The 17,515-nt window shown below is 41.6% G+C and overlaps 1 protein-coding gene across 8 annotated transcripts in view; it reads left to right on the top strand.

Annotated features, from left to right (window-relative positions):
- Window positions 1–17,515, top strand: part of tbc1d1.S (TBC1 domain family member 1 S homeolog) — a 112,878-nt gene that overhangs the window by 47,254 nt on the left and 48,109 nt on the right. For all 8 annotated transcript variants that reach the window (XM_041579418.1, XM_041579420.1, XM_041579419.1 and 5 more), the window contains 9 exons: window positions 2,916–3,455; window positions 6,012–6,101; window positions 6,913–7,017; window positions 8,267–8,399; window positions 9,109–9,200; window positions 12,799–12,909; window positions 13,703–13,828; window positions 14,549–14,626; window positions 15,447–15,721. In XM_041579418.1, coding sequence (XP_041435352.1) covers window positions 2,916–3,455; window positions 6,012–6,101; window positions 6,913–7,017; window positions 8,267–8,399; window positions 9,109–9,200; window positions 12,799–12,909; window positions 13,703–13,828; window positions 14,549–14,626; window positions 15,447–15,721 — 1,550 coding nt within the window. The remainder of the gene's footprint in view (window positions 1–2,915; window positions 3,456–6,011; window positions 6,102–6,912; window positions 7,018–8,266; window positions 8,400–9,108; window positions 9,201–12,798; window positions 12,910–13,702; window positions 13,829–14,548; window positions 14,627–15,446; window positions 15,722–17,515) is intronic.

A 17,515-nucleotide genomic window follows, 5' to 3' on the forward strand; every position in this document is an offset into this window, starting at 1 on the left:
ACAGTATCCTTATTTCCTCTTTATAAATTTAATATACCGTATATCCCGAGTATAAGCCGAGTTTTTCAGCATCCAAAATGTGCTGAAAAAGTCTACCTCGGCTTATACTCGGGTCAGCGGTACCCGACCCGAGTAGCTGAGATTGCAGTCACTTTTAATCATTCCTATACCAACAGTTCACTTGGGGAGAGACTGCAATATCCCACAATGCCCTCTGTTGGTTATATGAAAGAATAACAGTGACTGCAATATCACACAGCGCCATCTGTTGGTTATATGGAAGAATAACAGTCACTGCAATATAACACAGCGCCAGCTGTTGGTTATATGGAAGAATAACAGTGACTGCAATATCACACAGTGCCCTCTGTTGGTTATATGAAAGAATAACAGTGACTGCAATATCACACAGCGCCATCTGTTGGTTATATGGAAGAATAACAGTGATGGCAATATCACACAGTGCCATCTGTTGGTTATATGAAAGATTAACAGTGATGGCAATATCACACAGCGCCCTCTGCACATGGTAGTGGGACAGTGGGACAATGCACACAGTAATCCGTTTGGCAATTCTCTGTCACCATCAACTTTGCAAAGAAGTCCGGTTGATCGTTGGGGGGGGTCGCTTTGGCAGAATGTGCGCTGGGAGACAGGGCTGTAGTTGTGTCTAGGCTTATACTAGAGTCAATACGTTTTCCCAGTTTTCGTAGGTAAAATTAGGTACCTCGGCTTATACTCGGGTCGGCTTATACTTGAGTATATACGGTAGTTAAAGCATATAGTCAAGCACTATAGCAGAAACTAGTTCTTTTTAAGCCAAGACTCCAAATCCCACAATATTTTGTATCCTGGTTTCAGTAGTCCGAAGCAACAGTGTAGAGAATAGCAAGGGGCAGGCAGATCTGCAAGAAGTTTGTATGATCTGTATCGGTTTCTTATGGGTAGAAATGACACTTTTTGATCAGGTCTTACCAGCCGATGACCTAAGAGTTGGGGCAATGCAGAAAGGAGGTGAATGAGTGACCTAAAGGGCGTGGGTCTTTATGTAGATCGGATGGAGTTGGTGTGACGTAGTCAGTGAATTGGGTGGAGAATTGGTCAGATGACATGGTTAAGCCTCATGAGGAAACTTCGGGCGATTTCGGAATACGAATGCCTCGTGTGCCATGCCACAGGTGACATTTCATCATAGGCACAAGTCAGAGGGAAGGCGTTCGAGGAGATTAGCCGCTCCAAAGAAGAGGGGATTAGTCGCCAGGCGACTAAATCTCCCCGATTTGCCAGGTGTGCCCTTACCCTAAAAAGGAGATGGACTGCCCCAGCCATGACTGATATTGTACTGGCTAGGTTAGCAAAATACCGTGCCGGTGGTAACCATCCCTCCGTTTTTCTTTTACCCTATGATTGGATAATATCTCTATTGTGATAAAATTGACCATAGTGTGTGTAATAAGGGCTTGATTATAAGCTCCACTGAGCCACTGACTGAATTCGATGATGTATAATCTCTGTTAACACCCCAGAATATTTTGGAGCTCTAAAAATAAATAATAACGATGATACTAGGCAGCTTTAAAATGTACAGTAAAGGAATGTTGAAAAGTTGCTTAGAATCATCAATTCTCTCAGGCCAAATGTTGCATGAGAGTAAATATGTTGCATAGCGAGGACAGTGAGGACTGCTGTTATGAGCTATGCAACTTTATAGAATCTTTGTCCTGCCTTTTTGATCTGCGACTGGGAAACACAACAGAAGGGATTATTATTTGTGGGATACTTTCTGAAAACGTTAAAATTTGCTTGCTATCATGGGACATGCACACAAGCTATGCATTATGTGTGCCAAAAACGCACACAATTCGTCAAATGAATGGAACATTAGCATTTGGCTGTGTACCCTCCAGCCTGTGGTATGATTTTTGTATGTTTTGAGAGGTTTGCCAGTGTATGGACAAGTTAAAGGGCTAGTTCACCTTTAAGGTAACTTTTAATACTGTATGTCCCAGAATTAGCAATTCTTGGCAACATTTCAGTGAGTCTTCATTTTTTATTTTTCATAGTCTTTTAATTTTTTACTTTCTATTTAAACCCTTTCCTAGTCATATCCCATCTCATATTCACACCATTGTTTGGTTGCTACGGACATTTGGACCCTAGCAACCAGATGGCTGTTGAAGTTACAAACTGGAGGGCTGTTGAACAGAACAAAAAATATTTCAAACCACTGATGCTAAAGTTGGTTTAAATGAGGCATCCCATCATAAAAGTGCTGCCAGAGGTGGGCTGAGGTGTTTAAAGGATTAAGGTGTCATGCGTGTGTGTGTCAAGTGTGTATGTCTGTATACCTATAAATCTTTATTATAATCTAACTTTATTATAATCTAAATCACCAAGGAGTTTCATGACTATATGATACATGTAGGTCATAGAACTCCAAGGTAAACTCTAATACGATTGGTACAGCCAGGGTTGCCACCTTTTCTGGAAAAAAATACCGGCCTTTCTATATTCTTGACGTTTTTTCCTATCAATAACATTGGTACTAAGCATCATTTTTACTGGCCAGGCCTGGTGGCAACCCTAGGTACAGCAGGGGAGGGGGATTTCTTTAAAACAAGGAGCAGACCCTGTGGTCCGTGCCCCTGTGTTTATCAGTCCCCCGAGACTGCTTCCTCTATAGTTGCGCCACTGTATGTATGGCTCTTGATATTGGGGGCCCACGGGTAAGAAACAGGACAGTAGAAAATAACATCACTGCTGTAAGTGTGGAATATTCTGTGCTGTTTTTATGTATATAATTACCAGATGAGACATCCTATGAATGTTTGGATATGTTTCAGTAAAGATAATGTAGGAATCTCTGGAATGTTTCTTTATCTACAAGTTCTAAATACTGGCTCCCTTTTTCATAGGTGCCGGAAATAATTGGCTCTATCCGACAAGCAGGAAAGTTGGCACGGCAGGAAGCAGTTCATTCCCACCTGTGTGATTTGGACGATTCATTCTCCAAAAAGTTTGAAGTTTTATTCTGTGGCCGCGTGATTGTGGCGAATAAGAAAGCGCCCCCTGCTTTGATCGACGAATGTATTGACAAGTTCAACCATGTTAGCTGCACTAAAAAGAAGGAAGGGGGCACTCAAACTCCACAGGGGGATTCACCAACTTTACAGCCAGAATCCGCTATTGGGATATCTTTTGGCAATAAATTGCGCTCAGTCTTCCAGTCTGCGTTTAACGATGATGACAAAAATAAACCCATCCAAAAATCCTACTCCCAGCCAGGCTTGCGGACTAATATCTCTTTTACAAACGAATGGAAAGATGGACGCAGTAGCCTTCCTACTTCATTTGAGGACAGCGATATAAGTTTGCATGTACAGAGGTTGTCTGGGGAGGAACAGAACGGTGTACAGCCCACAGACATGGAGGAAAACCAGACTATGCTCTTCACGGTATAAGCAGCCACTTGCGTTCTCCTTTTGTGGAATACAACAGCACCAATATAAACATGTCTTGGAAGGAGCTCTGGTCCATACACCATTCTAAAACCTTTGCCAGTTGGTTAATACACTAACTGCTTGTGCCATTAAAGCCCCCTTATGCTAAATGTATCATTACATTGGGTCTTCCTCTATTCACTCCCATTCTTACCTTTAGGGCCATGGCAGACGGGGAGATTTGTGGCCCGTGGTTTAATCTCTGCTGATGCTGGCCACAAATCTCTCCACTGGCAAAAAAGCAAATCACCAGTGGGAAAACATACACTGTGCTTTGTTTTCTGAAGATGCCTGGTGACGAAAAGATTTAGCCGAGGTTTTCCCACTGGTGATTTACTTTATTGTTGCTGGGAATGCAGTTTGTGGAGATTGATTGAGTGCAGTAGCGCAGATTTAAATGCGGGCAACAAATCTCCCCTTGTGCCTGTATCTTAAAAACCTAACTTACATCTGGAGATTGGTAGCTGTTACGTTTTCCTGCTTCAAATTGGCTCTGCTGTAGGAATTTTATTTACAGATAGCAGCTGGCAAGATTAATGCACTGTGGTCCTTAATGAGGCAGAATGCCCCCCACCCTTGTTCAACATGCGTGCAATGAATAGGTCTTGTGCCAAATATACTTTTTGCCTATTATTTTAATCACGAAAATCTATGGATTATGTTATTTCATGAGTTAATAGCGTAAATAGGGAATCTGAAGCTACGCCATGTTTGGTCCTTGTAGGCTGATAATGAGATTTTTGGTGCACAGGTAATTAGCCTGCACAATGGACAAAAACTGCTTAAACAGAGTGGGAAGGAAGCAGTTGGAAACTGAAAAACTAATTGTCTCCCTTGCAAAGACAATACTGAAAACCATAGATTAGTTTTTGATTAAAACTGGCAAAAAGTATGTCCTGCCCAAGCATTGAATTTATGTTGTGCAAGGGGGTGTACTGTCACTTCTGGTAGAGCTCTTGGCCACACGCTACAGTTCTTATGCCTGTTAGTGTGGCAGCAGTTATTTTATTTAGAACCTAACAAACTTATACACTGTATATATTATAGAAACCAATGTCTTATTGCAGTTACAGTGTAGTGCTGGTCATAGCAGAAATTCCACGCAGGACAATTTCCTAGTAGTAAATATTGGTAGAGAAACGCTGCCTAGAACATTTTACATTAAAGCACATACTTGCTGTATTGTTTTGCACAGCCTTTCTTGATCTCTTTGAGATTATCTGACCCTAACATTATACCCATCTGATGTCATATCCAATATAATTGAAGGCTTGTGCCTTGGGTATTTAAAGTCAGGCCTCCGAAACACTTAGACATCAGTGCAATGTACTTGTTAGCGTAGGTCTAAACAGAAATGTAATTACACAGATTGCGTTTACCTAAGGGCAGTGTTGTAGAATAGTGGTAGATGTGGGAATGGTGGGGGATGACAAGAAACACACACACACAAATAAATCTTGCAACCTTCACCGTTTATATACACTGCCAAGTGCTCTGCTGAATTTATCTTCTACTCAACTACAGAATAGAAAACAATCTGCCTGCACATATGTGGAATGTCTCTTCTAATAACCCTACTAACTACTAGGGGAGCTATTGCCATTATGTTAGAAAATCAGTCCATTAAACTGTCATGAATACCTAGTTATTCTTGACTAAGTGTTTTTATTTTTTTCTAATAGATTTAGAAGAATGGTTTATTAGAGTGCAATCTCAGCCTCCTTTTTTTCTTACTGCAAGCATTGCAAATCTCTGACCTCTGCTGGAATCTGCCGGTCAGAGCAAATGAAATCTGTCCGAGCATCAATGTGTTGGCAGCTGCAATATGTTTAGCTGATGAACTGAGTTCTTAAAGGAAACTTATACCCCTGAACAATGTAGGTCTCTATAAAAAGATATTGCATACAACAGCTCATATGTGAAACCCTGCTTTGTGTAAATAAACCATTTTCATAATAATATATGTTTTTAGAAGTATGTGCCACTGGGTAATCCTAAATAGAAAATTGCCATTTTAAGAACAAAGGGCCACCCCCCTGGGATCCAATGATTCACGTTGCATACAAACAAACCAAACATTGCTAGGTCACATCAGCCAATAAATTGAGAGAATAATTTTTATGCTTCCACACTTCTTCCTGTTACAGTTAGAGATGCAGTATTTCTGGTCAGGTGATCTCTGAGGCAACACACAGACCATCACTAAATGGGGGATCATTAGAAAAGACATAAAAGGGCAATATTTACGTGTGTGTGTGTGTATATATATATATATATATATATATATATATTTTTTTTTTTTTTTTTTTTTCCAATTTGGTAACATTCTTTATATGCCACTTAAAATAATGTGAACTATCTGTTGCTTAAGTATTCATTTAGGGGTTATAGATTTCCTTTAAACGCCCACAAGAGTGACAACTTCTCTTTGTTGAATAACATGTACATTGATTTCAACGTATTTTCAGTGCTGCAGCTTTAATATAAAATCGTTTGTTTTGTTTTTGTTAGATTGGCCAAGCAGAGGTTTACTTGATCAGCCCAGACACAAAGAGGATCGTGATTGAAAAGAGCTTTAAGGAGATATCATTTTGTTCTCAGGTAATACATCCCAGTAGAGGATAATTTGTACTGTTGGAGGGGTTGGTATTAGGGTAATGTCACACTGCAGAGCACTGTAATGGTGACATGCCAAACCTGCCATCAAATGCTTCAAGCTTTCTGTCTTCTGTTCTCTGGTAAACTTCCCTGCAATTAAAAGTGAAACGATTAAATCGTGTTTGACCTGAAAGTTGGATCTGTGTCTGATTCATCAACATGTTCTATAATATGATACAATCTATAAAGCATGCTCATTAAACTAGAGGGGGAAATTTTTGCCCCATGGGCAGCTTGAACTAAGGTCCGGATCGGGAGTCAAAAGAGGCCCTGGCATTCCCAGTACACAGAAGCACAAATAGTCCTCCACCAGCCCAATAAAATAGTGACTGTCTATGGGACCTTACAGCAGCCCCTCAGGCATTTGCCAGAACCCACAAATTGCCAGTCCGGGCCTGCTTGGACTGATCATCTTGCAGTTCTTTAGAATCCCTGTGTCCTGTTTACACTAATCTTAAGCTTCTGATATTTCAGGGGGTAGATGGGGTATTGGTAGAATGTGATCCCATCATAACAATGTTATTTGACCATGAGTGTTGACCATATTATAGTCTTGGGGCTGCAGTCCATCACTATAATGTTGGCCATTGCTTGACCCCTTAGTGGTGTTTTAATATATATTGCAGCTTATTGGCAGGATAGGCAAGAATTGGTATGTGCCAAAGCAATTGATAATGACCAATCAATAATTATAATAAGCGATCCATAATCATTATCCCTTATTTCAATCATTCTCTTTCCTTCTTTTTCCCAGGGAATCCAGCACGCTGACCATTTTGGTTTTATCTGCAGGGAGCCATTACTGAATGGAGGGTGCCATTTTGTGTGTTACGTATTTCAGTGTACAAATGGAGCACTGGTAAGCTCTGTACCTGTTTCTCTTTATTGTGCCGTACACCAGCCTGGCAAGTCATTATTCTTGCTCATTTACTGAGGAATTCTAGCCAAGCCTTCGTCCTGAGCGCACAGACTCAAACATTGCACTTGATAGGTTTATAAATATTTACTAAGTTGTTTTGGTAGTTGCTTGTAAATTTATTTTCCGCTTCAGTCCAGTTAAAACAGAAGAGCATGCCAAAGAAGGGACTGTAGTTTAGCTATCCCCAGCCTTGTCTCTTTAGACAATCTGTATACTTTTTATGAGCTAAGGGGGACCAAATTATGGAACCCCAAAGGGAGGTCCTGGCCAAATTATTAGGGATGCACCGAATCCAGGATTCGGCTGAATCCTTCTGCCTGGCCGAACTGAATCCGAATCCTAATTTGCATATGCAAATTAGGGGTGGGGAGGGAAATCGCGGGACTTTTTGTCACAAAACAAGGAAGTAAAAAATGTTTTCCCCTTCCCACCCCTAATTTGCATATACAAATTAGGGTTTGGATTCGGTTCAGTATTCGGCCGAATCTTTTGGAAAGGATTCGGGGTTCGGCCGAATCCAAAATAGTGGATTCGGTGCATCCCTACAAATTGTAGACTCTATGGGCACTTGAAATGAGAGCGTCCAAAAATATCCACTGTGTAAGAGCCCGTTAAGGGTTCAAGCACACTGGCAGATTCGGGTAGATTTAGTCGGCTTGCGACTAATCGCCTCTTCTGCCAAACTGCCTTCTGCCTGCTTTAATGAGAAAACGCCAGCACCAATGCACTTGCGACGCTTCGATTTCCGAAGTCGCCCGAAGTTTCCTCATGAGGCAAATTCCGGAAATCGAAGCGCTGCGAGTGCATTGGCGATGTGTGACTTTTTAAATGACATCTAATTGATATGGATTATTTATCCCTGCAGGCAGTCAGCAGTTTGTATGCCATTATGTAATAGGAGTGGGGGATGGTTGAAAAAGAAAAGAAAAATTCCAACAATCAAACTGAAGCCCGGGGCAGAACTACACAAGAGCCTTTGTTGAATGTCCTCACTTGGGCAGGTCAATTCCAAGTTGGATGTTGTTGTACATGTCAAAATATAATGTCCTCAAAGCTGCAAAGCTATTTCCCCTTCTGTTTGTGTGACAGTTGGGCCCAGATAACAGCACAACAACACCCAACCTCAAAGAACAGATATTTCCCTAATGGGGTAGCTTTTCATATGTTGCTTCTCCTGCTGTTGCTTTAGGTGGATGAGATCATGTTGACTCTGAAGCAGGCCTTCAGTGTAGCTGCAGTGCAGCAGAATTCCAAGTCTCAACCGCAGCTGTGCGACACTTGTCCCATGCAGTGCATGCAGAGACTCTGTGAGAGAATAGAAGGTATGTGCCCATGCGAGGCAGCAGGAGGGCTTCTCACAGGGAGCGGCAGCTCCAGTTTGCTTGATACCAACACTTTTGACTTTGCTGAATGTCTGTGAAAAGAATGATAAAACCTCATATGGTGCCACAGCCTCTCCTGGAAGATGGCTAGGCCTTATTAATAGATACACTTAAAGTGATACTGACACTAAAAAATAAATTTTAGCATATGAATGTACATTAAATGTTACCTATAGGTCATGGTGATCATTTTTTGCTGAGAGGTTTGTTTTTGTATATAATTGTTAGTTGAAGTTCCTAAGCCTGACTCTCTGACACTCTGACTTTGCCAACCTGACTGTCCCATCTCATCCTGTTAGTTACAGTTTCTAATGCTAACGGACTCCTGCTGCACAAATATGGCAGCCCCCTCATACAGGAACATGGGGGATCAGAGAGGTAATGTAAAAGCATCATGCAAATACTTTATGGCAAAGTTAGAAGTAGCTTGCAAAGCCAATATTATAATAGATGTAAAAAAAAGTTTAATTTCAGGTGTCAGTATCTCTTTAAGGATGCACTGTAGTCATAATTACCATATAAGTACCACCAACTTTTATTTAAAAAGAATCAGGAGGCACCCAAATGGGGAAGGGCAAATGGAGAACGGAGAAGTTGTCTCCCCTCTGGTGCAGCACTAACAGCCATTGCATTGTTTTCTTCTTGCCAGGTCTTCCTTCTGCCAAAATTAAATATGAACTGCAAAAGCACCTCACAACACTAACCAATCAGGAGCAGGTCTCCATGTTTGAAGAAATTCAGGTAATCCAGGCAATCTCGGAACATCTCTGACTGGCTGTGCATTGGGTATACGGTGGCTATACACGTAGAGAACCGCTCGTTTGGTGAAATCGGCAAACGGGTGGATCTCCCCCCGATATGCCCTCATTGAGGTGGGCGATATCGGGCTGATCCAATCGTGGGCTCTGGGGCCCAACGATCGGATCATAATGCAGCCAATACGGGTGGTCAGATCGCAGGACTGCATCAACGAACAGATGCGGCTGCGATCCAACTGGATTTTTAACCCTGCCCAATCGACATCTGGCAGACTTTCGGCCAAAGCCCATCCCGTGTCTGTCGGCAGCTTTTATAGGCCCCTGTATGGCTAGTAGTAAGTTGGCCGTACACAGGGAGATCTCACCAAATGAGCGGATGTCTCCCCGATATGCCCACATTGAGGTGGGCGATATTGGGCTGATCTGATCGTGGACCCTAGGGCCCAATGATCGGATCATAATGCAGGAGAACGGGAGGTCGAATTGCAGGACGGCATTAACGAACAGATGGGGTCAGCGATCCAACAGGATTTCTAACCCTGCCCGATCGACATCTGCCTGACTTTGGGCCAGATATCGATCGGGGAAGCCTGTCGGAGGGCCCCACACATGGGCCGATAAGCTGCTGACTCGGTCTGTCGGCAGCTATTATCGGCCCGTGTTTGGCCAGCTTTAGCCACAGGATCAGGTACTGACTGATCTTCCAGTAGAAATGTGGAGACAATATCTGTATAGTGATTTTTTGTTTCTGTGCTGAGCTGCCTGTTTACTGGCAACATGTGGTGCAGCATGTAAAGGTGCTTTGTCACAAATAGGGTTAAAGCAACTAAAAACAGTACAACAGCTGCTGTTGCTTCATAATATGTTTATAGATTATTTTTGTGCAGTGTGTTTCTCTTTTTCTATCCTTCCGCTCACACACCTGCCAGTTACTTCTCCTTTTTGTTTGTTTCCTGCTACTCCTTATAGATGTGAAAAATGTGCAAGACCTGCTTTGGCGAGTTAATATTTATTTACAGATCACATAAATATTTCAGTAATGGGAGACTGAATATATTGATGCATGTCTGTAATTGATGGCCTGTGTAAAGCTGGTGTTGCCACCTGGCCGGTAAAAATAATGGTTTAGCCCAATATTATTAATAGGGAAAAATGATAAATATAAAGGAAGGCCGGTAATTTTTTCCGGAAAAGGTAGCAAGCCTATGTACAGCTGGTGGTAGCATGGCTATCTTGATGTGACCTGCAAGATCCAGACCTTTCTGCTACATTATGTGTGCGGTACTTGCAATTAAATGGGTAGTTCACCTTTCCATTAACTTTTAGAATGTTATAGAGTGTCCTGTTGTTACCAACTTCTTTTTTTATACTTTGTTATTATTGGCTTCTTCTTCTTTTGCCTCGTTTCCAGCTTTCAAATGGGATCACTGACCTTGGCAGCCAAAACACTATTGCTCTGAGAGGCTACAGTTTTAATTTGTTATTGCTGGTTTTTATTACTTCTCTTTCTGTTCAGTCCCTCTCTTGTTCATATTCCTGTCTCTCATTCAGGCCGCTGCCTGGTTGCAAGGGTATGTTGAACCCTAGCAACCAGAAATTCCAAACTGGTTCGCTGAATAGTAAGTAATTAAAGGGGGGAACTATCACGAAAATGAAAATTTAATAGAAGCTTCAGCATACTGAAATAAGAAACTTTTTAAATACAATCAGTTAAAAATTCTGTTTATGTTCACTTCCTCTCTCAGCATCTGTTTCTCTTCATTCTGTCTTTATTCAGGAGTTGGGTGTCAGATTTTCATTTACCGTTAGATCCAAATATCTTATAGGGGGCTCCTTTTCCTAGCAGATGTATAAGAGCTCACTCAAATAACTGATTCCAGTACAAACTAAATCTAACAAAATAACTGCCTTTTGCACAAATCCTGCATGTAGAGAGATATGATGTCTGGTGATTTTAATAGAGTGAACTCTAATACATATGAGATACTGTATATTGGATCATTCATCTGACACCCAACTGCTGCATGAAGACAGAACGAAGAGAGACAGATGCTGAGAGAGGAATAGTGAAGATAAATGTGATTATTTCAGATACGGTATACAGTGGCGTAACTACCGGGGGAGGAGGGGGCGCCATTGGGCCAGGGCCCGCACCCCCTCAGGGCCCCCCGGCAGCTCGCACACCACTTATTCCGTCCGGTTCTGGGCGTATGGAGGGAGGCGGGGGGGGGGCCCGGCCCGGGGGCCCAGCTGTGCGTCCTGCACCAGGTTCCGCCCCCCTCTAGTTACGTTGCTGACGGTACAGAATGTTTAATTGATTGTATTTAGAAAGTTTCTCATTTCAGTATGCTGAAGCTTATATTAAATTTTCATTTTCGTGATAGTTCCCCTTAAAAAACCAAGACAAATTGTAGATTTTCTCAGAATATCACTTTCTACAGCATACTTAATTTAAATGGTGAACTAGCCCTCTAAAGATCCTATTTTAGTTTCTGATATACAGTACGTTACATTATACTTGGGGGGGGGGTTAAAAACATTTTGGGTACCCATTCAAGACCTTCTTTTCTTCTATAATCTGAAGCTTGCAGCTATCACAAGGCTGCTGGTTGGACATCATTGATTTGAATGCACTACAAATAATGCAATGTTTGTTTTGCAATCAAATAATATATATAATTAGTCCTGGTTAGGTCTCCCAATTACTGACGTACTAAATGAGTGCTTTATGCCTGTTGCTAGTGGGATAGGTTTCATAGGAGACAATAAATCTCATTATCGTACATTTTACAGTGATACCACTTCCATGTTTACTCAATTACTTCTAAATATCCATTTAGCATCCATCTCCTTTTTTTAAAAAAGTGTTTACTATCTTATAAGTGTGTCTTATAAGGGTAAATCAAGTACATTGTATCTTCTTTGAGGTTTTTGGCTCCATCTAGTGGAAACACAGTCTACTCCGGAGTAAGAAATATTGTTGCGGTGTGTGTCTTTTATTATTGTTGTTGTTAATTGTTGGTTACCCCTTGGAATTTGCCATATTGACTTTTATGCAGCAACACAAGTGTAAGTGTAGTGTGTACAGACTCGCAGGGTAAAAACCATTAACACTGAATGTTAAAACTCCGGCACATCGCTTACAGGTACATGGTAGCCGTGTCCTTACTGCCTGCTATGGGGAGTGCAGGTCTTTCCACTACCAGGGGGGCAGGGTGCAAACATGCAAAAAACACACGTAATTTTAAATGAGGTGCTGGATGTTACTCATACACTACCTTTATGGGCAGTGGCATAACTCAACTTGGCTCAGGCCCCCCACAAACATTTTTTTAGGCCCTCCCCCACTGTACTAAATAGCAGGCGATGCACTCAAAATTGTGTCTGCGGGGTTTACTTCTTCTATAGTTACTGATCATGGCCATAGCAACCATTGATGGTAATATTCTTCATATCCCAACAAATTTCTGTGTGATTAGCAAAGAATGCTTTGCGTTTTTAATGTTTTCCCAAGTCCCATATATATCTACTATTTGAAATGTTATTAAGCTCAAATAACTTTTTATTTTTGGGGGCATCAGAAAATTCGGCCAAGGTCTGACCAGCAAGAAAACGAACTAGTAATCTCTCGCCTGCGATGCCTGTATGAGGAGAAACAGAGAGATCATGCCCATAATGCTGAAATGAAGCAGGTATGTATTGATATGTCTCTTTGTGCTCGCTTCAGTGTGCACAACAACTTAAATAACTTACTGTTGTTATAGGTCTATTTAAGTGGTCAACTTTTTTTCACCATATTTACCATGCTTAAAGGAATAGTAACACCAAAAAAAGAAAGTCCTTTAAAGGAATGAAATTATGTACTGTTGCCCTGCACTAGTAAAACTGGTGTGTTTGCTTCAGAAACAAAAACTGCAGAAAACAAACAGGCTGCTGTGCTGTGTAGCCATGGGGGCAGCCATCAAGCACAGGATACACAGTAGATAACAGATAAGTACTACTATAGTTTATATAAACAATCTGCTGTGTAGTCATGGGGGCAGCCATTCCAGCACAGGATACACAGTAGATAACAGATAAGTTCTCAAGAATACCATTGTATACTACAGAGCTTATCTGTTATCTGCTGTGTAACCAGTGCCTTTTTTCAGCTTTTGTTTGTATGGGAGGAACTCCACGGGCGATTTCAGCGCAATCCAATGCGCTGCACAAAAAGCGCAGGCGTCAAGGATGCGATGGAAATAAGGTAAGAGATGGAAATGTCGGATGAAGTCGCAGCGTTAGACGCCAAACGAACACTGCAACACCACACAGACGTTCCTGTTGTCCGCCGCATCCGCCATCTGGCCTGCGTTTTTGCGTAGCATGTCAGATCGCACCAAAATCGCCTGTGGAGTTCCCTATGTATTGTGATTTGTTTAAAACACTTTCCTTTTTTTTTGTTGTTGTCACTGTTCTTCTAAGCACCTCTTAATATTATTTCAGAATTCGCAAGCAGCCGAAAGCATGGCCAACGGGCTGCAGACCAGCGCCTCCCGATTCAAACTTGAGTCTCTGACCAGCAAAGCAAAGCGATCCTTGACGGAATCTTTAGAAAACATTTTGTCAAGGGTAAGAATTTCTATTCTGCAATGATACCAAGAATTCTATAACGTAAAGTAGAGTTCTGCAGCGGGTCGGGTACCCGCAAAAAAAGCAGGCACCCTGCGGAATGAGGGGAGGATTTTTTTAGATGCGGGTTACGGGTCGGGTTACGGGTCTCATCTAAATTTCTTATGTTATGTACTGTTGTCTATATTTTACTCCTTTTAAAGATTTACAAAACTTGTTTCTGTCCCGCCCATTTTTGATGATATCACTTCCGGTTTGCAGCAACATCACTTCCTGTTTGATGGTGGTCGGCGGGTCGGGTTGTGGATAAGGCAGTTGCGGGTCCGGGTCGGGTAGTGAATCAAAGTTGGTAATTTGCAGGTTCGGGTCAGTTCCGGGTCTTAGAAATTGGTTCCGCACGGGACTTTAAGGGACTCTAATGTAAAGTTGACCTACTTATTGTTTCATAGAGAGTGTAGTGTAAAAGTCCCTGCCCAAATGGAACTTACAACCCCCTCCTTCGACACACTCACTAGGGTTGAAGCTCATGCCCATGGCTGCCACTGCTCTGGATTAGTATTGCAATCTGTAAAAGGTGATTGACTCACACTAAAGAATATTAATCTGAGTGGAGCTTTCAGGAAAATGGAATATTTGTCAGTTTTGCGCTTGAGCAGTTTCTCGTTTGCCATTCATGGAAATATCAATAAAGTGTAATACTTTTGTGTATGTGTCTGTCAGGGCAGCAGGAGTCGCAGCCTGCAGGAGAGCTTTGTCAGTGGGGATGATGACGGCACTTCCCTTGATCCAAGTATTAAGGTAAGTATTTTCGGGAGCTATAATCTCATTTTTGCTCTCTCTGGTGGCATGGTGCCAATGGGAATATACAACTTATTGCAGCCTGTACTGCTAGGAAATTAAAGATTTCTCCCCATGTCCTTATGATATTTTTTCCAAACGTTTTTTCTTGGGGATTTAAAACAAACTTTTTACCATCCTGCTCCCTGATTGGACCACTAAAGACAGTGATTTATTGTGCGCCTGGGCTCAGCTTTGCTCATTAAAGCATAAATGGCTGCTCTTGCTCATATAAATAGATGCATGCATTTATATAAGCATGACTCTCCCCTGTCTTTAACTAAGAATTTCAAAAAAATGTTATGAGTGAGAGGCTTGTTGCCTGACATCTCCTGTGTGATAAGCCCAATAAAGAAGTTCCAGAGAAGCTGGTGGGTTCCCATACAAGCTGAGAGTGCAGGCATGCTGGGCTACAAAGATGGATGTAAGGTTGTTCTATCCCTAAATGCTGCTTCATGTGAGAATATAGCTACTTAGACTTGCTCACTTTTTGAGTGAGGCATGTAATCAGATTCACCATGTTTGTGCTGTTGCTAAGGCATTCTGGTAAATCTGGTTCTTCGTTGCTATGTGCTCATCGGGGGAGTCAGATGCAAGTTATTTTGTAGTCCAGGGATATGCAGATTGCTGAACTATAACTCCCAGTTCCCCCATCAACCTTCATCCTAAACCCACATTATCCTCTGGATTAACACTGACATGCCAGGAGTCACTCGTTGTGATTTAAAGGGGAGAAAAATATGCTTTTTCCTATTTTAACACAAATCTTCTTCGCTGTTAGGAGCTGTCATTATGTGAGACAGAACCAGCTACTCCTCTTGCAATCCCCTTAAAGAGTCACGGCTCCCTTGGAGATCTATCGAAGAGCTCAGATATCTATTCCTGTGAGCATCCAGAGGAATTAGTTCAGCAGGGATTCCGTCGGCGAGCTAACACGTTAAGCCATTTGCCTGTTGTGGAGCAGGAATTTCCCAAGCCAGTTCCAATAACTCCATCTGTTCCACAGCGGAAACTAATAAGGCACCACTCTGTGAGCACAGAGACTCCACACAAAAAGTAAGGATTCTTTAATGCCGTTAATTGGGAAATATCTGCCTGTCTAGGTTATTGGATTGCAGAAACTGCTTCGATTGTTTATGTCCAACCTGCAGCCTGCCATCTGTTGCACTGGAGCTCCCTGGGAGGGTCAGGGTTTGTACAAAGCTGGCAATTTAACAAAAGCTGGACAGCTGACAGTTGGTAATTTGGTTCTTAAAGAGAAAACTACATAAAGTATAAAATCTGCAATTTCACCTTCTGTATTATCTAGTTATTGATTCCCCTCTAAGGATAAAGACCTGGGTTCAATGTCCTGCCTTAAAGGAGACATATAGGATAAATGAAACCCCCCCCCCCCCCCCCGATTTTGTAGGCAGTAATGTATAATATATGGTGCTGGTTTTACTTTTGACTGTAAATTAATATTGTCTTTAAAATAGCCCCTTCATTGGAGCTCCCTATAAATATTCTCCCTGTCTGTTTCAAATGAGGGTTGGGCGTATCCTAACGTTCCCTGCCACAAGCACAGTAGGAGGGGGGACAGCCAATCATAGCCCTGTAGTCACACAAGCACAGAGAAGCTTCAGTTCCCCATCAGGTCCTGCTAGCTGCTGATTGGTTCCTGTCCTACAGTGCAGTGAGCTGAGAGCCGTCGGCTCCCCCGCACAGCCTGGGAATTCAGGGAGAAGGGAGGGATTATTAGGGTTTTTTGCAGAAATATTCAATAAATCAGCCTGAAACACTACTTTTTTTAAGCACAATTCTTCTATATCTAAATGAGTATAATGTACTGGTACATTCTTATTTTTGACACAATATGTCTCCTTTAAAATTGTCCCAATGGTCAGTGTTGCTAGGTTGTATTCTGGCTATAGAAATTGTATGTTAACCTAGTTATTTGCTGCAGTGTGTGCAGTTCATGGATGCTTCTACTAACTGAACAGTATTAAAGCTTCTCAGTCAATCTTGGATTGACTTATGAACCATATTGTGGATTTAGGAGGCTGCTGTTTCAGAGCACATTTGAGCCACTCCAAGCAGAATATCGGATTAATTACCCTGTTACATGGTGTTCCACAATACATACATATCTGATGGGACCTGTCTCCAGATTGTTCCACAAAGGGACTCCCACTGAGTGAGTGGCCTCCTCCGAGGTAACATCATAACGTAGGCTTACATGCCCAACCTCAATAATACAATATGTTTTGCTGGAGAACAGTTGGTTCTGCCAAGTTTTTCTATATGTGATTCCAGTAAAATGAACTTGGTGCTTGACAGTAGGGAACACATTATAAGATTATAATCTTTATTTCAGTAGAGAGCACATAAAGGTACCCTGCCTGGATATTCCCCAGGATTCTCTTGAAACAACAAAAACAACACTCCGAGGCACATTTATTAAAGGTTGAATTTCAAATTCATGTGAGTTCTTTAAAACTCTATTAAATTCGAACAGATTTGACTGACGGGTTATGTATAAAAAAATTGAATATCTAAAACTCTGACAAATTTTACCAACTTGATAACTCGACTCGAATTCTGCTAAACTCAGAAAAAAACTTAAATGTCAGGAAGGCTAATAACATCTCCAAATTGGTCCTTGGACGTTTCCCATTTGCTTAAATGTGAACTCGGCAGATTTAAGTTGGCGCATAGTTGAATTTGAGCAGGATATATCTCGAAATGTGATTTTGAGTTAAAACTTGAATAGAGTTTGGATAATTCACAATTCGAATTTGAGAGTTTTGACCATAAAAAATAAATGGGAAAATTAGAATTTTCAATTCGACCCTTAATAAATATGCCCTT

This window comes from Xenopus laevis, chromosome 1S (assembly GCF_017654675.1).
Source record: "Xenopus laevis strain J_2021 chromosome 1S, Xenopus_laevis_v10.1, whole genome shotgun sequence".
Taxonomy (NCBI): Eukaryota; Metazoa; Chordata; class Amphibia; order Anura; family Pipidae; genus Xenopus; species Xenopus laevis.